Genomic DNA, 19,676 nt, shown 5'->3' on the forward strand with positions numbered 1-19,676 from the left:
ACAGACTTTTGGAGAAGCCTGTATTTACAAGAAAGTGAGTGGGAGCTCTGTTGCATTTCTGATATTATATGTAGATGACATATTACTAATTGGAAATGATATAGAATTTCTGGATAGCATAAAGGGATACTTGAATAAGAGTTTTTCAATGAAAGACCTCGGTGAAGCTGCTTACATATTAGGCATTAAGATCTATAGAGATAGATCAAAACGCTTAATTGGACTTTCACAAACCACATACCTTGACAAAATTTTGAAGAAGTTCAAAATGGATCAAGCAAAGAAAGGGTTCTTGCCTGTGTTACAAGGTGTGAACGGTGGAGCTGTCAGTTGGTGCAGTTCTAAACAAAGCGTCGTGGTGGGATCTACATGTGAAACAGAGTACATAGCTGCTTCGGAAGCAGCAAATGAAGGAGTCTGGATGAAGGAGTTCATATCCGATCTAGGTGTCATACCTAGTGCATCGGGTCCAATGAAAATCTTTTGTGACAATACTGGTGCAATTGCCTTGGCAAAGGAATCCAGATTTCACAAGAGAACCAAGCACATCAAGAGACGCTTCAATTCCATCCGGGATCTAGTCCAGGTGGGAGGCATAGAGATTTGTAAGATACATACGGATCTAAATGTTGCAGACCCGTTGACTAAGCCTCTTCCACGAGCAAAACATGATCAGCACCAAGGCTCCATGGGTGTTAGAATCATTACTGTGTAATCTAGATTATTGACTCTAGTGCAAGTGGGAGACTGAAGGAAATATGCCCTAGAGGCAATAATAAAGTTATTATTTATTTCCTTATAATCATGATAAATGTTTATTATTCATGCTAGAATTGTATTAACCGGAAACATAATACATGTGTGAATACATAGACAAACAAAGTGTCACTAGTATGCCTCTACTTGACTAGCTCGTTAATCAAAGATGGTTATGTTTCCTAACCATGAACAATGAGTTGTTATTTGATTAACGGGATCACATCATTGAGAGAATGATATGATTGACATGACCCATTCCATTAGCTTAGCACCCGATCGTTTAGTATGTTGCTATTGCTTTCTTCATGACTTATACATGTTCCTATAACTATGAGATTATGCAACTCCCGTTTACCGGAGAAACACTTTGGGTACTACCAAACGTCACAACGTAACTGGGTGATTATAAAGGAGTACTACAGGTGTCTCCAAAGGTACATGTTGGGTTGGCGTATTTCAAGATTAGGTTTTGTCACTCCGATTGTCGGAGAGGTATCTCTGGGCCCTCTCGGTAATGCACATCACTTAAGCCTTGCAAGCATTACAACTAAATGAGTTAGTTGCGGGATGATGTATTACAGAACGAGTAAAGAGACTTGCCGGTAACGAGATTGAACTAGGTATTGGAATACCGACGATCGAATCTCGGGCAAGTAACATACCGATGACAAAGGGAACAACGTATGTTGTTATGCGGTCTGACCGATAAAGATCTTCGTAGAATATGTAGGAGCCAATATGGGCATCCAGGTCCCGCTATTGGTTATTGACCGGAGACGTGTCTCGGTCATGTCTACATTGTTCTCGAACCTGTAGGGTCCGCACGCTTAAGGTTACGATGACTGTTATATTATGAGTTTATGCATTTTGATGTACCGAAGGTTGTTCGGAGTCCAGGATGTGATCACGGACATGACGAGGAGTCTCGAAATGGTCGAGACATGAAGATTTATATATTGGAAGCCTATGTTTGGATACCGGAAGTGTTCCGGGTGAAATCGGGATTTTACCGGAGTACCGGGAGGTTACCGGAACCCCCCGGGAGCTAAATGGGCCATGATGGGCCTTAGTGGAAAAGAGAAGAGGCAGCCCTACATGGGCCGCGCGCCCCTCCCCTCCCTTGGTCCGAATAGGACAAGGAGAGGGGGCCGGCCCCTCTCTCTCTTTTCCCCCCTCCGTGAATTCTATTCCAACTAGGATTGGGGGGGGGGGGAATCCTACTCCCAGAGGGAGTAGGACTCTCCTGGCGCGCCCTCCTTGGCCGGCCAGCCTCCCCCCTCTAGTCCTTTATATACGGAGGCAGGAGCACCCCAGAGACACACAAGTTGATCCACATGATCTATTCCTTAGCCGTGTGCGGCGCCCCCAGCCACCATAGTCCTCGATAATATTGTAGCGGTGCTTAGGCGAAGCCCTGCAGCAGTAGTGCATCAAGATCGTCACCACGCCGTCGTGCTGACGGAACTCTTCCCCGACACTTTGCTGGATCGAAGTCCGGGGATCGTCATCGAGCTGAATGTGTGCTAGAACTCGGAGGTGCCGTAGTTTCGGTGCTTGATCGGTCGGATCGTGAAGACGTACGACTACATCAACCAAACGCTTCCGTTGTCGATCTACTAGGTATGTAGATCATACTCCCCCTCTCGTTGCTGTGCATCACCATGATCTTGCGTGTGCGTAGGAATTTTTTTGAAATTACTACGAAACCCAACAGTAGAGATAGAGAAGAGATATGTAGAGAAAAGCTCAAAAGCATATTGCCATTTTTTGGTGAGATGACCAAGGCTAAGTTCCTTCTTTGGCTGCATGAACTAATAGACAGTACCCTCTTAAAGAGTTCTTGGATGGGTTAAGACTTTTTTTTAGGCAACCCAAATGCTTTTTTTGGGCAGGGATTTTTTTTTGCGAGAACCCATATGCATTCTTTGCACCTATTTTTTTAGATACATATATAAACAATTTAGGATAAAAGATCCGAACTCTAGGTTCTTGAAAATTGTTAGCAACTGATAAAACAAGGTCGGAGTGAAAAATGTATCCTCATAAAAGTAAAACAAATAAACATGCAGTGATTAAAACGAGGAAAAATGATGTCTGAGTAGAAATGTATTTCCTAGTAGGATATGAGATGCAGCTTGTCCATGGCTGCCTGTGTCTTGTATTTTTTTTTGATGGATCGCGTCCTTTTATTTCCTTTTTTGCGAGAAGTCCTTTTATTTCATTGAGGCGATATAAAAACTCAACTCACAAATATGCATATAAATACGATCCAAATTGAACGTAGAGATCTGCATTCAGCGGCATTCCACTGAACCAAACACATCCATAAGGGATATAATCGAGGACTCATTCGGTTTGGAGGATTTTATAAAGTAGGAATTAGTACTAGTATAGAAATTTTATAGGATGACACTTGCCATCCTAAGGAATTGACTCGCCTTATTCCTACACGTAAAATGAGCTTTGAATGGATGTGTAATTTCCTTCAAAAGCATAGGAAATGAATAGTATTCCTACAAAATTCCTGTACACATTTCCTACAAACCGAATGCATCTATAGGAAATTTTCCTCCGGGATCCTTATTCCTATGTGTTTCCTATGAAAATCCTCCAAACCGAATAGGCCCTCAAGGCCGCACCAGTTACGCACATATTACGACACTTGTATTTGTGTATGTGTGCATCATGTGCAGTCACACGCTGGTTATTTGCGTGAAAGATTGTGATAGACCGGTGCCAGGTGGATTGGTTGGTCTGCTGAATTCAAAAATTATTGTTGGATTTAAAAAAATGCTCGCTAATTTAAAAAATACTCATGAATTATAAAAAAAAACATGCACGGATTAAAAAAATCCGCGTATGTGAAAATGTTCACCAAATAAGGAAAATCATTCCCTGCAAGCACGGAAGAAAACCATGTCTTAAAAATAATAATTTTGCATAAGTCATTGCCATATAACCACTAGCAAATGTTTTATTTTTATTTTTGAGAAATAAAAATATACTTTATTATTACTTTGTCTTCATCATATATAGGCCCGTGCACCAAAATCCTCATGTTAAAATTGATAGGTTGGTATTGGATATCATCGGAAAGGAAATTTCAAATCTGCTTAGAAGCTTTGAGAAATAACTTCTATCTTTTCCTTCTCTAGAAAGTGTGCATGTTGAAATATACCGTGGCTTAAGATAAACAGTGCAGAAACGTTCATTGTGGGCTTCCTTTGAGGTTTGCGATGGCAATGGATTGGATGATATGCTGGAGAAAAGAAGCAATGTAAGCCAGACACTCAAGTACTTCACAAACATCACTTGGGGAACAACGTAGGTTGAGTTCACTACTAATCTTTGGCAATTTCCTATCAAAAGATGACAGTGCCATATAAACGGGCCATAGCAACCTTGCAAGGAATTACACAAGACAAGAGGGCACCACTTCGACCTTGTAGCTCCACTACAGTCGGAGAATAACATTTTCTCGAAAAAAAAAGTTGGAGAATAACAGAAAGTAACATGGTTTGGATTGAAGCCACGAAGCAAGATTCTGAAATCAGACAGGAGTTGGTCGGGCGCGGAAGAGGGGTCATGTTGCTGACCACACTGAATCCACAAATGTAAGCACAGTGAATCATGTCAATGTAAAACTGCTGCGACATGTTGACCCTGCATGCAGAGGAGGTAAAACAAAGCCAGTTTAGTCCAATGTTTTAAATATCTGGCTATAACCCGGATGCTATAACCACTCTATAATTTTTTGAGCCGCTAAATGATATTCATGTATAATTGTCCGGTAAAGGTACAAATAACGGGCCATAGCCCCGCCATAGCTGCACTATAGTGTTTGAGTAGGGTACCACACAAAAAAATAGATTTTTTTTATTTTTTTAGTATTTATTTTGATTATTTTTTCTGAGCGGGAGTAGATGAGCCTGGGCATTCAGTTGGATTTCCGGCTATAGATGTACTATAGTGTTTGATTAGGATACCGCTATTTGATATAGCCCGCTATTTAAAACAATGATTCAGTCACATGAAAATATTAAGTCGATCCTTATATGTTCTAGACTAAAAAGTTCACAAAGAAAAGCTGAGGATATATGCACAAATTCAGAACTAATATTCCTTCAAAGAAAAATCAGGAAAAAATAGCATATGCTAACCATGCATCAGACCTACTTACCAGATCAACTTTGCACCTCACAAAAGGATACGCCTTGAAGATGTTGTCTACTTTTATGCACCAATCGACACTTGGGGTAACACCATCTGCTGACCTCAGAGTCACTCTTTTAAGCATTGGAGCACATGTAAAAATCACTTTCAGAAAATCAAATTCATGATCCTCCCCGTCGATACCTTCAATTTCCACGGTTTCAAGTTCAGCCAAGGAGGTAGTTTGTGTCCTCCAGTCTTTGGGCTCATCACAAAGACAATTTACTGGGCATGCGTCTTTCACCTAAACAAATGTGAATTACAGTAACATATTATGGATGTTCAACTGTTGAGACCTTAGCCCAGGAATAATGTACCTACAATTTTCGTTGTTGAACATGTACCGCATCTATATTATAGATGTGCCACTACCGAGACCTTAGCTAAAAAATGCACCTAGATTTTGTTGTTGTTGAACATGTATCGCATATATTCCATATGTATAAACACAATGATAAATTACCTCTGATCTTAGTATGACGATCGTAAGATTCCGAATAGCTCTACCAATCCGATGCATCCCAATGAGACGCAACACAAATGCTCCAAAAGCATGCCCCGTGGTTCTGAGCCGTAGGTCCAAACCAGAGAATTTGGTAACCATATGTTTACCAATCTCTGCAGCAAATGTGTGCTCTGCGTTTAGAAACCTAAATGAACCCTGCAAAACCAGTTCACCTAAGTTCAGTTTACCCGGCAGCAATTCCGATGAATTGAGCAAGCAAGACAGGAGACATATATATATATATATATATATATATATATATATATATATATATATATATATATATATATATATACTTGGGCGGGGAGTGCTTCGGTACAACCCCCCTAAAACGTATAGTGGATAGTATGGTAATTTCATATTAGGTATAGGAATACCCACCCGACGCCGTACGTCCGCGCGCGACGTCATACGCCCGCCCGCGTATGCCGCGCCCGTCGTTGTACGTACGCCCGCCCGCGTACCCGCACCCGTCGCCGTACGTCGTTGTCGTACGCCCGCACGTCTCCACGTTGGCGTCGACAGTTGTTGGAGGAAAAAAAAGACACGCTAGCCGCCGACGCCCGCCGTCGAAACCCTGAACCCTAACGCATCCACGCCGTCTCCACGTCGGCCCCCGTCTGCACGAAGTCGCCGTCGCCCGGGTCGCCGCCCAAACAGGCCGCCACGCGTGCCCCGGTGCCGTTGGCGCTGCCGCCGCGTCCCAGATGGCCGCCCACCCGCGATCTATGTCGCCGCCTTCCTCCGCGCACTACGCCTGCTACGACCAGCCATCGTCCTCAAGCCATCGACACCTGCCTCCGCCGGCCAGCAACGTCACGCCGTCATCACGTTCGTCATCGGAGGAAATGGATCCGGCTGAAATCCTCGCCGCCGTGCAAGAGGTTGGTTTGAGATATCGTTGTGCTTGATGAGATAATTGTTTTAGGGATGATGTTACACGGCGTTTGATTGATCGTACAATTTTTTTAACTATCTATAGTTAGAGGAGGAGGGCGATTATGATGGCGATGATTACGGCGAGGACAACGAAACCTCGTCACTGAATATGGATGAACCTGGTGAGGAGAACTACATGAGTTTGGATGAATTTTATAGTGGCAATGTAAGTGTGATCAATGTTGATAAAAACAATAAATATGATAGACCGCACGGACAATTTCATATTTTTTTGCATCATGCAGCGACATGGCGATGATGATGATATGGATATAGATGATTCATTTGCTGAAAGTGCACTCCAGGTATGTTATTAATAAAATCAGAAAAGAAATGACATAATAACTGTCGGTGTCAAAACCGGCGGATCTCGGGTAGGGGGTCCCGAACTGTGCGTCTAGGCCGGATGGTAACATGAGGCAAGGGACACGAAGTTTTACCCAGGTTCGGGCCCTCTCGATGGAGGTAAAACCCTACGTCCTGCTTGATTAATATTGATGATATGGGTAGTACAAGAGTAGATCTACCACGAGATCAGAGAGGCTAAAACCCTATAAGCTAGCCTATGGTATGATTGTTGATGTGTATGTCGTCCTACGGACTAAAACCCTCCGGTTTATATAGACATCGGATAGGGTTAGGGTTACATAGAGTCGGTTACAATGGTAGGAGATCCGAATATCCGTATCGCCAAGCTTGCCTTCCACGCCAAGGAAAGTCCCTTCCGGACACGGGACGAAGTCTTCAATCTTGTATCTTCATAGTCCAGGAGTCCGGCTGAAAGTATAGTCCGGCCATCCGGACACCCCCTAATCCAGGACTCCCTCAGTAGCCCCTGAACCAGGCTTCAATGACGACGAGTCCGACGCGCAAATTGTCTTCGGCATTGCAAGACGGGTTCCTCCTCCAATTACTTCATAGAAGATTTTGAACACAAAGGTAGTGTCCGGCTTTGCAAAATAAGTTTCCACATATTGCCATAGAGAGAATAATATTTACACAAATCTAATCTGCTGACGTATCCCATAGCGTGACATCACACCACAGCCAAGCTTTTATTCGAACCGTTTTACTGTCCCATCTCAGCGCGCTATGCGAGGCGGTTTCCTTGGCACGTCTTGTTAAAGCAGAGATCGTGTCCCGTTATTCCGGGATTCTCATCAATACGGGCGTGGGTAACCCAACCGCGCCTTTGATTACGGCGCTTGGGAGATAAGCTAGTTTTACCAGGCTGGTGGGGACATGTAGTTGCGTCCACCCATATAAGGGGATAAGGATCCACCTTTTCACCTACGCCTTCTTCCTCCTTCGCCTATCCATTCTTGCGCACTCGAGCTCCAGCGCCCAAGTCCGCACTCCTCACCTCAACATTCTCCAGCCATGTCCGGAGCGGGAGGCAAGTGGATGGTCTCCTCCGTCACAGAGGGACATATCAAAAAGCTGAGGAAGGCCGGATACCTGTCTAACGACATCGCGTACCGGCTCCCCGAAAAGGGGCAGCTCATCCCCACTCCCAGGCCCCATGAGAGGGTGGTATTCCTCCCCCATTTCCTCCGCGGACTGGGCTTCCCTCTGCATCCATTTGTCCGGGGGCTCATGTTCTACTACGGCCTGGATTTCCACGATCTGGCCCCGAACTTTGTCCTCAACATCTCGGCGTTTATCGTCGTGTGCGAGGCTTTCCTCCGCATCCGCCCCCATTTCGGCCTATGGCTCAAGACCTTCAACGTCAAGCCGAAGGTGGTGAGCGGCAACCAAGCGGAATGCGGAGGAGCCATGGTGGGCAAGATGGCCAACGTCCTATGGCCCGAGGGCTCCTTTGTGGAGACCCTGAAGGGGTGGCAATCAGGGTGGTTTTACATCACCGAGCCACGCGACGCCGAATGGGTCGCACCCCCCGAGTTCCGGTCCGGACCCCCAACGCGGCTCACGTCTTGGAAAGAGACGGGCCTGTCGTGGGGTAAAAAAGAAGAGCTGACCAGACTCCAAACATGCATCAAAACCCTGGTGGACAGGAAGCTCAAACTTGTCAACGTAGTCCAGGTTATGTTCATTCGCTTGATCCTCCTGTGTTAACAACGGGCTTTCAACCTATGGGAGTTTGACCCGGCGCGGCACCAAACTTTGAGCAGGCTCTTCGACACGACATACGAAGATGCCTGGAAGGTGCTTTTCAAAGGCGCCGTAGCTCCCGCATCCGCTACTGAGGATCGCGGATTCAGTGCATAGCGTCACGCTCTTGCGGTAAGCTGTATTTTTCCCTTTACAGGGTATCAGTGTTTCATAGTTTGACTCCATGCGGGATCTAAGCTCCCTTTCCTTTGACAGGATTGGCAGGTGACGTCCGGACAGATCAACTGTCCGGCTCCTTTGCCCGAAGGCCCAGCGGACGCCCAATTGGCGAAGCTGCTGGTTCCGGCACCCCATGTGGTGCCGGAGAAGAAGGCCAAGAAGAAGGCCACGGGGACTCGAAAGAGTGCCCGACGCCCGGAGGTGTCGGATTCATCATCCGACGAATCCAAGACGCACTCCTCCCATGAAGATGAGGAGGAGGAAGAAGAGATCCCTCCCCCTCGAGCAGGGGAAGGGAAGAAAAGGAAGGCCACCCCAACTGGGGAGGCCGAAGGGTCCAAGAAGGGAAAAACCCATCCTCCGGACTACTCCACCAACGCTGACGACGATGAAGAGGAGTGGCCGCCCAGGGCCAAGCCCCTGGCAAAATCGTAAGTATCCGAATACCGGAATGATTTCATAGTATTCGTTTACTGTACAGCTTTCCCTTATGTCGAATGTGCTTATGCAGCCCCCCCAAAGACCGGCTCGACGCGTCGTCGAGCGGCTCACTAGACTCGTCGGACGTGAACTCGCTGCCGACGACTTCCTCCCCCCGCCCTACGGACGACACCGAAGTGTTGTCCCAACAGGTTCCAATCCGGGAGGAGGTGGTCCTGGAGGTGCCGCAAGGCGACCTCCCGAACTCCAGGAGTAAAGGGGGCGAAACCCCCAGGGTTCCAAGTCTGGCCCTAGGCCGGACACCGCTCCGGAACCTTCAAAGGTTCCAGAGTCCGGCGAGGGACCTCCTTCCAAGAGGAGCAAGCCCACCGTGCCGGCGACCTCCATCCAACCGGAGGGGCCGGACAATCTGCTGGAGGCGCTCCAAGGCGCCTCCATCGACGAGGGGCACCGTACCATTATGAGTGTGGTGGTCCAGAAGGTTCAGTCCGCCAAGAGCGGACTGACTGAAGCTTGTACAAGCCTTTTAACAGGCTTTGAGGTAAGTAAAGAATGTGTAAATAACATTACCGCATAGACAGTAGCCCCTGATGCTCTGTTTGGCGTTCAGAAAGAAAAGCCGAATAGAGGATCAAATAAAAATCGCAGGAGTCTAAAAAGAGTCAATATGCATGTGCAGGCTTCCCTGCTGGCGTCCGCCGCACTGACTGCGGAGGTGGACGTGCTAAAGCAGGACCTCGAGCGGTCCGAGCAAGAGCTTGGACGTGCCAAAAAGTAGCTCGAGGACAATGAAGGTAAGAAATACCTTGTTTAAATTAAACATATATGTATAAAAAGGTGCAATTGCAAAAATGACAGGATTATCATGGCTATTGTAGGGGCCACGTCTGAGGTGGCGACCCTGAAGCAAGCTCTGCTTGAGGCTGAGAAGAGGTCGGCCGCGGAGCGTGTTGAGCGAGAAAAGTATGAGGCCGAGGTTGGAAAGGTGCGGCAAGAGCTCCGGGCTCTCATGGAAAAACATGAGAGTTTGGAGCGTGACGCAAGGACGCAAGCGTCCGAGCTCGCGTCGGCTACTAAAAGTGCCAAGTCCGCCAAGGCCGAATCCAAGAAGACCCTCCAGGAGTTGGATGAGGTGAAGAAGATAGCGGCGGGTAAGGCATTCTTTATGCAAAGTAAACACATAAGCGTGAGTTACTTGTTACTTACCCGAATTCGGAGTTCTCCAGGCGCGTTCGCAGATCTTCCCCGGAGTATATCTGATGCCGCCGCATTCTATCGAGCCGAGGAGGGTAGCTCGACGGAGAAGGTGTTCTGGTCTCAGTACGCTGAGGCCGGACACCCCGTGCCCCTGAGCAACTAGTTGAAGCAACTGGTCGAGCTCCACAAGGCGGCCGAACAGGCCATGAAGGGCCTCATAGTTCGGCTGTGGCCTGGAGAGGCTCAGCCTGGGAGCTATTTCGGGCTGGTGCGGTGGCTGGTGGAGGCCTGTCCAAGGCTCGAAATCATCAAGCGCTCCGTGTGCATTGAAGGTGCCTGTAGGGCCCTTGCCCGTGCGAAGGTGCACTGGGGCAAGCTGGATGCTGAGAAGCTGGTGAAGGACGGGCCACCGCCGGGGAAAGAGCATCGCAAGCCCGCAAATTATTATAAGGATGTTCTAAAGGGTGCTCGCCTTGTGGCGGAGGAATGCTCTATGGATGTAATCTTTGAGTAAAACTCGCTCGTTTTGTCCCGTGCGCTGAAAACTTATTCATATGCGCTTAAGCAATGCTATAGAATTTAAAATATTACCTTCTGTGCGGCTGTTTATCAATTCTAAGAGATGGCAAGTCGTCGGCTTCTGCCCCCGTGCCGCTAGTGCTGGGGTGTTCGGGGATAAACCTGAGGGCTCTTTTCCCCATGTTTGGGTCCTTCGAGGGAGGTGCTCAGCCCAACGAACAAGGCAATCGGACTATAATGCGTGAACACTCTCACTTACCCATAGAATTCTATAATTTTAAATTTCGGCAAAGCCCCTGGTATTCGGAAGACCGAGTCCGGGGCGCTATCCACGCCTTGGCCGGACAGAGCCGGCTCCTCGCCCTAAGCGGCATAAGTCTTTAAGGACTCGAAAAGACCTCTCGAACAGCGACCAGCTCTCGCCTCATCATGACGGTCAGTTTTAGCTTTCTCCACTGAGGTGCTCGACCCAGCTCAACCGGGGCACAATCGCAGTGGTTCTCCTAGTGCTACCTTAGCCAATATAGCGGAACGTAAGGCACCAAAACATAGGAGCCGGGCAAACCCAACTATTGACCCAAGACATGATTCGGAGCCGATGCATATAATGCTATAAGTTCGGGGTGCCGCACTTGTTAAAGTGTTCGGACTTCTCACACCATGTTGAGGGGTACTGAAGCCCCTGGCGTATTTTGGCCGTACCAATGTGTACGGATGCAACATGTCGTTAAGGAACATATATAAATATATATAAAAAGGTAATGCAAAAATAGACAAAAGCTATGCATTGTTTATTAAAAAGAGCTGCGATCAAAGCAGAACGATACAACTAATGCGATAAGCAAAAGGTTGGACTATGTAACATGTCCGCTCCAGGGGCAAGCTGCAGAATAATATGTGAAACAGGTATACTGCTCGTGATAGAGACCACCTGGGAATTCCGTAATGCGGCGTGGCTTGTCTGCTTCCCTGGTTCTTGCATCGTTTGTGCGGCAATTGAACTGCCGAACAGGCCGTCCGAAGAATGGAGTCCTGAAAGTAAGAGAAAATTAAAAAAATCGGCAGCCCCTGGTGCGGTTTAAGCCGTGTTTCGGGCGTGCCGTGATGGTGCCCCTCCCCCTGTGCCCATGGTATCTCTAGAGCGTAGTTATGTACGCGAAGTGCTGGCGTCGCCTTTTTGCGAGGGTTGGGGTTGGGGCCGCATTGCTACGCCTACTCGGATCGTGCCAGGCGGTCTTGTTGTAGGTTACTCCGGGCGCGCTTGGCGGTGTTCGATCGTTTACTGGCCGGACTGGAGAACTGCCCGGAGAGGCTGCTTTGTACTTCCGCTGCAAGGGTCGCCGTGTGCTCCTCCGTTCGGAGGGAGCGTTCGGTGTTTCCGTTGACCGTAATTACCCCTCGAGGGCCAGACATCTTGAGCTTAAGGTATGCGTAATGCGGTATCACATTGAACTTGGCGAATGCGGTTCGCCCGAGCAGTGCGTGATAGCCACTGTGAAACGGGACTATGTCGAAGATTAACTCCTCGCTTCAGAAATTATCCGGAGATCCGAAGACCACTTCAAGTGTGACTGAGCCTGTACAGTTGGCCTCTACACCTGGTATTACGCCTTTAAAGGTCGTTTTGGTGGGCTTAATCCTCGAGGGATCTATGCCCATTTTCCGCATTGTATCCTGGTAAAGCAGGTTCAGGCTGCCGCCATCGTCCATAAGGACTCTAGTGAGATGAAATCCGTCAATAATTGGGTCTAGAACCAATGCGGCGAAGCCGCCGTGACGGATGCTAGTGGGGTGGTCCCTTCGATCAAAGGTGATCGGGCAGGAGGACCATGGGTTGAACTTTGGGGCGACTGGCTCTATCGCGTATACGTCCCTTAACGCGCGCTTTCGCTCCCTCTTGGGGATGTGGGTTGCATATATCATGTTCACCGTCCGCACTTGTGGGGGAAAACCCTTATGTCCACTGTTGTTCGGCGGCCGAGGTTCCTCGTCGTCATCGCTATGCGGCCCCTTGTCTTCATTTTCGGCATTTAACTTGCCTGCCTGCTTGAACACCCAACAATCCCTGTTGGTGTGATTGGCCGGCTTTTCGGGGGTGCCATGTATCTGGCATAAGCGGTCGAGTATTCGGCCCAAACTGGACGGGCCCCTAGGATTCCTTTTGAATGGCTTCTTCCGCTGACCGGATTTAGAGCCTCTGAATCCGGCATTAACTGCCGTATCTTCAGCATTGTCGCCATTAATGCGGCGCTTCTGCTTGTTGCGACGCGACCAGCCACTAATGTCCCTGGTGTCCGAACTACCAGGGTTCTTGGTTATATTGTTGCTACGAGCAAGTCAACTGTCTTCTCCCGCGCAGAAGCGGGTCATGAGTGTCGTGTGTGCTGCCATAGATTTCGGCTTTTCCTGTCCAAGGTGCCGGGCTAGCCACTCGTCATGGATATTGTGCTTGAAGGCTGCTAGGGCCTCAGCGTCCGGACAGTCGACTATTTGATTTTTCTTTGTTAGGAACCGTGTCGAGAATTGCCTGGCCGATTCATCTGGCTGTTGAATTACGTGACTTAGGTCATCGGCGTCTGGGGGTCGCACATAAGTTCCCTGGAAATTGTCGAGGAATGCGGCTTCCAGGTCCTCCCGACAACTGATTGATCCTGTTGGCAAGCTGTTAAGCTAATGCCGAGCTGGTCCTTTAAGCTTGAGTGGGAGGTATTTGATGGCGTGGAAATCATCGCCGCGGGCCATGTGAATATGAAGGAGATAATCCTCAATCCATACCGCAGGATCTGTTGTGCCATCATATGATTCGATGTTTACAGGTTTGAAACCCTCGGGGATTTGATGATCCATTATTTCGTCTGTGAAGCAGAGTGGGTGTGCGGCGCCTCTGTACTGGGCTATATCATGACATAGCTCCAGTGAGCCTTGTCTACTGTATTCGGCCCTGCCGAATTTGTGGCCGGCGTGACGGATGCCGTCTCGGGCCGTGGGGCGCCCACGCGATCCATAGATCGATATTGTTTGTTTAGCCTTGTCCTCCAGCATATCTCGTAAGTCCGGCGCATATTCCCGTGACTTGGTATGGGGTGCGGCTTGAGTGGAGGGCCGAGAGGCCTCTCTGTCACGGCCACGAGGTGGCCGGTCGGCTGCATCAAGTGCTTCCTCCTCTAATTGGGGTAGCAACCTGCGCTTTGGGTAGCTCTTGGAGGGGCGTTCGAGTTTATGCTCTTCGACCGCAAGGACTTCAGTCCATCTGTCGACTAGCAAATCTTGATCAGCTCTATGCTGTTGCTGTTTTTTCTTGAGACTTCTTGCCGTGGCCATAACCCTGCGTTGGAAACGCTTTTGCTCGACGGGATCCTCTGGCACGACGAATTCGTCGTCGTCGAGGCTTGCCTCGTCTTCGGAGGGAGGCATATAATTATCGTCCTCGACCTCTCTGTCTGCCGCTCTCTCATGAGGGCTGGTTTCTCCATCCTCCGGTGCTAAATCTTGCTGGAGGGGGTTTTCTTCGGCGCTTTCCAGAGTATTATTATCTCCCGTGCTGGAATCACCGTGTTTGTTTTGGCGGGATTTTGAGCGGCGCCGCTGACGTCGGCGCTTAGGCTGTTTCTTGGAGGGGTCATCCTCCGCTGTTCCATCGCCATCTCCCTCTTTTGGGGTGTCCACCATGTATATGGCATACGACGAGGTGGCTTTCCAGGGCCTAATAGGCGTTGGTTCTTCATCATCTCCTTCATCGGCGTCCATATCGTCGATGTCTTCGGAGTCGAAGTCGAGCATGTCGGTTAAATCGTCGACAGTGGCTACAAAGTGGGTGGTGGGTGGGCTTTGAATTTCTTCATCGTCCGAATCCCAACCCTGCTGGCCGCAGTCCGGCCAGGGCTCTCCTGATAAAGAGAGAGACTTCAGTGACTTTAGAATATCGCCAAAAGGCGAGTGCCGAAAGATGTCCGCGACAGTGAACTCCATGATCGGCGCCCAATCGGATTCGATTGGTAGGGGCGCGGAGTGTTTGGAGTCCGGAGAGGAGTCCGGCTCCTTGGAGTCACGAGTCTCGCAGAGTACGGGGCTGATGTTCGGCTTAATCGCCGTTGGCGTCGCAGCCCCCGAGGTGGCGTCCAACCGCCCATCCTCGATCGGCGCAGTTGGCTCCGAATCAAGGATCGGAGCCGATGCGGGTGCGGCCTCCAGGGCACTGTTCGGCGGCATAGCTAGATCATGCTCGTCGGGACAGTGCGGCGCGCTCGGCAGTGGCTCGAATCCGTCGAAGATCAAGTCCCCGCGGATGTCAGCCGTGTAGTTTAAACTTCCGAATCTGACCTGACGGCCAGGGGCGTAGCTTTCGATCTGCTCCAGATGGCCAAGTGAATTGGCTCGCAGTGCGAAGCCGCCGAAGACGAAGATCTATCCGGGGAGGAAGATCTCACCCTGGACTGCATCGCTGTTGAAGATCGTCGGAGCCATCGAGCCTGTTGGCGACGACACAGAGGAACTCTCAATGAAAGCACCAATGTCGGTGTCAAAACCGGCGGATCTCGGGTAGGGGGTCCCGAACTGTGCGTCTAGGCCGGATGGTAACGGGAGGCAAGGGACACGAAGTTTTACCCAGGTTCGGGCCCTCTCGATGGAGGTAAAACCCTACGTCCTGCTTGATTAATATTGATGATATGGGTAGTACAAGAGTAGATCTACCACGAGATCAGAGAGGCTAAAACCCTAGAAGCTAGCCTATGGTATGATTGTTGATGTGTATGTCGTCCTACGGACTAAAACCCTCCGGTTTATATAGACACCGGATAGGGTTAGGGTTACATAGAGTCGGTTACAATGGTAGGAGATTCGAATGTCCGTATCACCAAGCTTGCCTTCCACGCCAAGGAAAGTCCCTTCCGGACACGGGACGAAGTCTTCAATCTTGTATCTTCATAGTCCAGGAGTCCGGCTGAAAGTATAGTCCGGCCATCCGGACACCCCCTAATCCAGGACTCCCTCAATAACCATATGAGTGCTTACATGTTTTTTTGCAATGCGTGCAGATGGACGAGGACGAGGACTTTGTGAGGAATATTGTGGACGATGAAAGTGACAAATCGAACGTTGATGCATCTCATGATGACAGCTCCAGCAAAGTAAGTTTTGAAACTTACATGACTACATTACATATTAAAATAATAACTGATTGACATAAATGGTTTAATGCATTAATTTACAGGGAGATGTAGATGGTACAAGCGGGAATGATGAGCATGTTGGTGATGATCTGTTTAATTTTGACATCGAGTTTGATGAATATCAGCAAGAATCATTGGACATGCATTGGAAGGTCATGAGGAAGACGTTCAAGTCACTAGGAGAGGCTTACATTTTCTATAACCAGTATGCTTACGAGCGTGGTTTCAGCGTAAGAAAGGACTCACTGAAATATTCGAAAGGTCCTGAGGAAACTAAGCGCTTGAGAAAGTATCTGTGTGCGAGAGCTGGGAAACGACAGGCAAAACTTTGTACAATGGAAGGCAGGACCCGCAGGCTGAGAGGGGAGGCTCGTTGCTTCTGCAATGCGCATATAACTTTGAAACTTGATAAAGAGCGTGGCGTTTGGTATGTCAGCAGTTTCAATGATGATCACAGTCACGTTCTAGCTAGACCAGATGAAGTCACGTTTCTTCGGTCTCATAGTTAGATAAAAGAATATTAGAAAGCTGAGATCTTAACCATGGTAGGTGCTGGAATCAGGAGACATATGACTTATGATAAACTCGTCAGTAGGTACGGGTCATATGCAAAGGCTGGTTTTGGGAGGAAGAAGTTTTATAACATGTGTTATAGAGAAAAAATGAAGTTGCTTGCACAAGGTGATGCAGACACTGCCATTGGGATCATAATGACCAGAAAAGAGAGAGATCCAGATTTCTTCTTTGAGCACACCGTCGATGATGAAGGAAGGATGAAAAACATATTCTGGTGTGATTCTCAATCACGTCGAGACTATGTTGACTACGGTGATGTGACAGTCTTCGACAGCACATACAGGATGAATAGGTATGGCATGCCATTTATACTTTTTGTCGGTCTGAACAACCACCGTTGCACCATGGTATTCGGTTGTGCTCTTGTGTATGATGAGACGGAAGATACATATGTCTGGCTGCTTGAGACGTTTTTGAGGGCTCACTGTCAGAAGAGGCCCAGGTCATTAATTACTGATGGAGATGCAGCTATGATTAAGGCCATAAGAAAGGTACTTTCGAAGGTTTGGCATCATCTTTGCTCGTGGCATATTGAGAAGAACATGCAGAAACACCTTCATCATAAGTCTCTAAAGGAGTTCAGGTCTCTACTTTATTATGCCACTTCAAAAAAGGTATTTGAGGAGAGATGGGCAGCATTTACCGCCAAATGGCAGTCGGAGAAAACAAAGACATGGTTACGTAGGATGTACAAGAAGAAAAGGCTTTGGGCTGCATCATATCTGTCAGGTGGGTTTTTCTTAGGTATGCAAAGTAACCAGCGAAGTGAGAGTCTGAATTCATGCCTTCACTTGCATCTAGACTCCGGTATGACTATTTTTGATATGATTGTGCACTATCAGAACTGCATAGTTCGTCTCCATGAGAACGAGGCACATGACGATTACACAAACTCACAGACAGTTCCAGTACCAGTATTGGACGAGTGTAAAGATATTGAGAAATCGGCTGCCCGTGAGTTCACTGCGGCAAACTTTTATATCTTGCTGGAAGATATGAAGAAGGCACGGGAGCTTGAGGTCCTTGAGAGACTGAGAGGAGCAGACACTCACAGATTCATACTGACATGGAAGGAAAATAGGGATATCAGATTCACTGTGGAGTACACCCCAGGTAACTCCGAAGAAACTGTGAAGTGCAGTTGCAGAAGCATGTATTGCAAAGGACTTCCTTGCAAACATATTCTTCACGTTCTGATTCAGCTACGCTTACGTGAGATACCTAAGTTTTTAGTACTGCGGAGGTTGAGCAAAGTTGCAAGGGGTGGACTTCCCGTGAAGCGCACTAGCGATCTGTTTGCGTGGGGATGGGCAGGTGCAGGGGACAGAGCTAGGTACAGCGAGTTGACTACCTTATCTGCTGAAGCAACTCATAAAGCATGCCATAAACCATTTTTATTCGACAAGATGAAGGCGGCTCTGAGGGACATAATAGATAATGATTACACTGAGGAGGATGAGCCTGGTGCGGAGGTACAGTTTGTGAACGACGATGCATTTGAGCATAATCAAGATCATGGTCTTGTTCGTGATCCCGCAAAAGTTAACACCAAAGGCGCACCAAAACAGAATGTTAAAGGCCGCGGTAAGGATGGTCCTGATGTCACTAAAAATGGGCGACCTAAAGCTTTTGATGAGAAAAGCAAACGTCAATGTGGACAGTGCGGTCTTACGGGTCATTATAAGTCCACGTGCCCTCAAAATCCTAAGTATGATTTTCTTATGTTATTGTAAATCTTATTGTTCAAACCAAATTTATTTGTTTATTGTGAATTAACACATATCTTACTGTTATGTAGGAACTTTGCTTGAATTGTGGAGTATGGAAGATTGGTTCACCCTTTGATTGAAGACAGTTTTATTATGGATTACTATGGAAGATTGCTCCACCCTTTCATTGGACACAGTTTTTTAATGTTCTATATATGTGATCTTTAATAATTGTTAAAATATGTTATATGAACTTATTTTACTTTGTTGATGTCAGACTATTTGCTACGATACCGACACAAGTATTTGTTTTGATGACAGACTATGTAATGCAAGAAGGAGTTTTACTTTGTTTATTTTGATGTGCTCATTCTACACAGTAGTGCCGCTGCTGTTTACTGTTAATTTTCTGCACTATACGGTCGCCGTCGTTTATTTTGACATGCTCATTTTTGCACAGTAGTGCCGTCGCTGTTTACTGTTAATTTTCTGCACGGTACGGTCGCCGTCGCTTAGAACCCCGTCGTTATTATCATTTTTTTTAAAAAAACCCGACAAGTGCGCCGGCGGCACTGTCCCATAGGGCAGCGTCGGACGACGGCAGCAGTACGAGGTAATCAGAGGAGTTCGACAGCCTATGTGCCACCGGGTATATAAGTCGGTCGTCGCGCGCTTCGTCAGGCGAGGTGGGACTAAACATTTCTCGTCGCCTCGCGTGGAACTTGGGCCGTCGTCGCGCCGCGTGCTACTTGGGCCATCTTCGCGCCGCGGGCGAAACAGTGTTATTGGGCCGGCCCACGCGGTCACGCGCGTCGCTGCAGGCACGGCGGCTGCGATAGCAAAGTTTTAGTCCCACCTCGTCCGACGGAGCGCGCGACGACCGGTTTATATACCCGGCGGCGCACTTGCAGTCGAACGCCTTTGATTAAACCGCTATGCTACCCGTCGTTCAACGCTGCCCTGTTGGACAGTGCCGTCGGTCCTGTCTAACGTCAGACTGGCTGACGCACTTGTCGGCAATTTTTTTTACAAAGGAAAAGTAAGAACGTCGGTGTTATAAGCGATGGCGACAATGCTTTAAAGTGCATAATAAATACATGTGCATTTTTTTAACATTCAGTAGTACAGGAAAACATGGACTGTTATATCCAAACAATTTGACGACGGCAGAACTATGAATATGAAGATTTCAAATTTAAAGACAACGGCATGAAGACAACATAATAATCCAAATGTCATTCTCGACTTAAATATTCAAAATAGTAGTGTCTTCTTCGTCACAAGATATCAAAGTCGAAATAAATGTAAACATTATTTGAGCCTACAAAATTTTCTAGTACAAAATTTTTGCCACAT

General features: G+C 47.8%; 1 protein-coding gene and 1 pseudogene across 1 annotated transcript; both read left to right on the forward strand.

Moving 5' to 3' along the window:
- Positions 1 to 5,901: 5,901 nt before the first annotated feature.
- LOC125554605 (uncharacterized) lies at positions 5,902 to 18,456 on the forward strand. Its single transcript, XM_087520146.1, has 8 exons — positions 5,902 to 5,967; positions 6,076 to 6,360; positions 6,459 to 6,581; positions 6,661 to 6,720; positions 15,901 to 15,993; positions 16,077 to 16,112; positions 18,154 to 18,319; positions 18,410 to 18,456. The coding sequence occupies exons 1-8, from the start codon at positions 5,902 to 5,904 to the stop codon at positions 18,454 to 18,456; spliced, it is 876 nt and encodes a 291-aa protein (XP_087376272.1).
- On the forward strand, positions 16,371 to 17,958 carry LOC147974807 (protein FAR1-RELATED SEQUENCE 5-like; annotated as a pseudogene).
- Positions 18,457 to 19,676: the final 1,220 nt, after the last annotated feature.

This window comes from Triticum urartu, chromosome 4A (assembly GCF_056163025.1).
Source record: "Triticum urartu cultivar PI428250 chromosome 4A, HENAU_Tu73, whole genome shotgun sequence".
Lineage (NCBI taxonomy): Eukaryota > Viridiplantae > Streptophyta > Magnoliopsida > Poales > Poaceae > Triticum > Triticum urartu.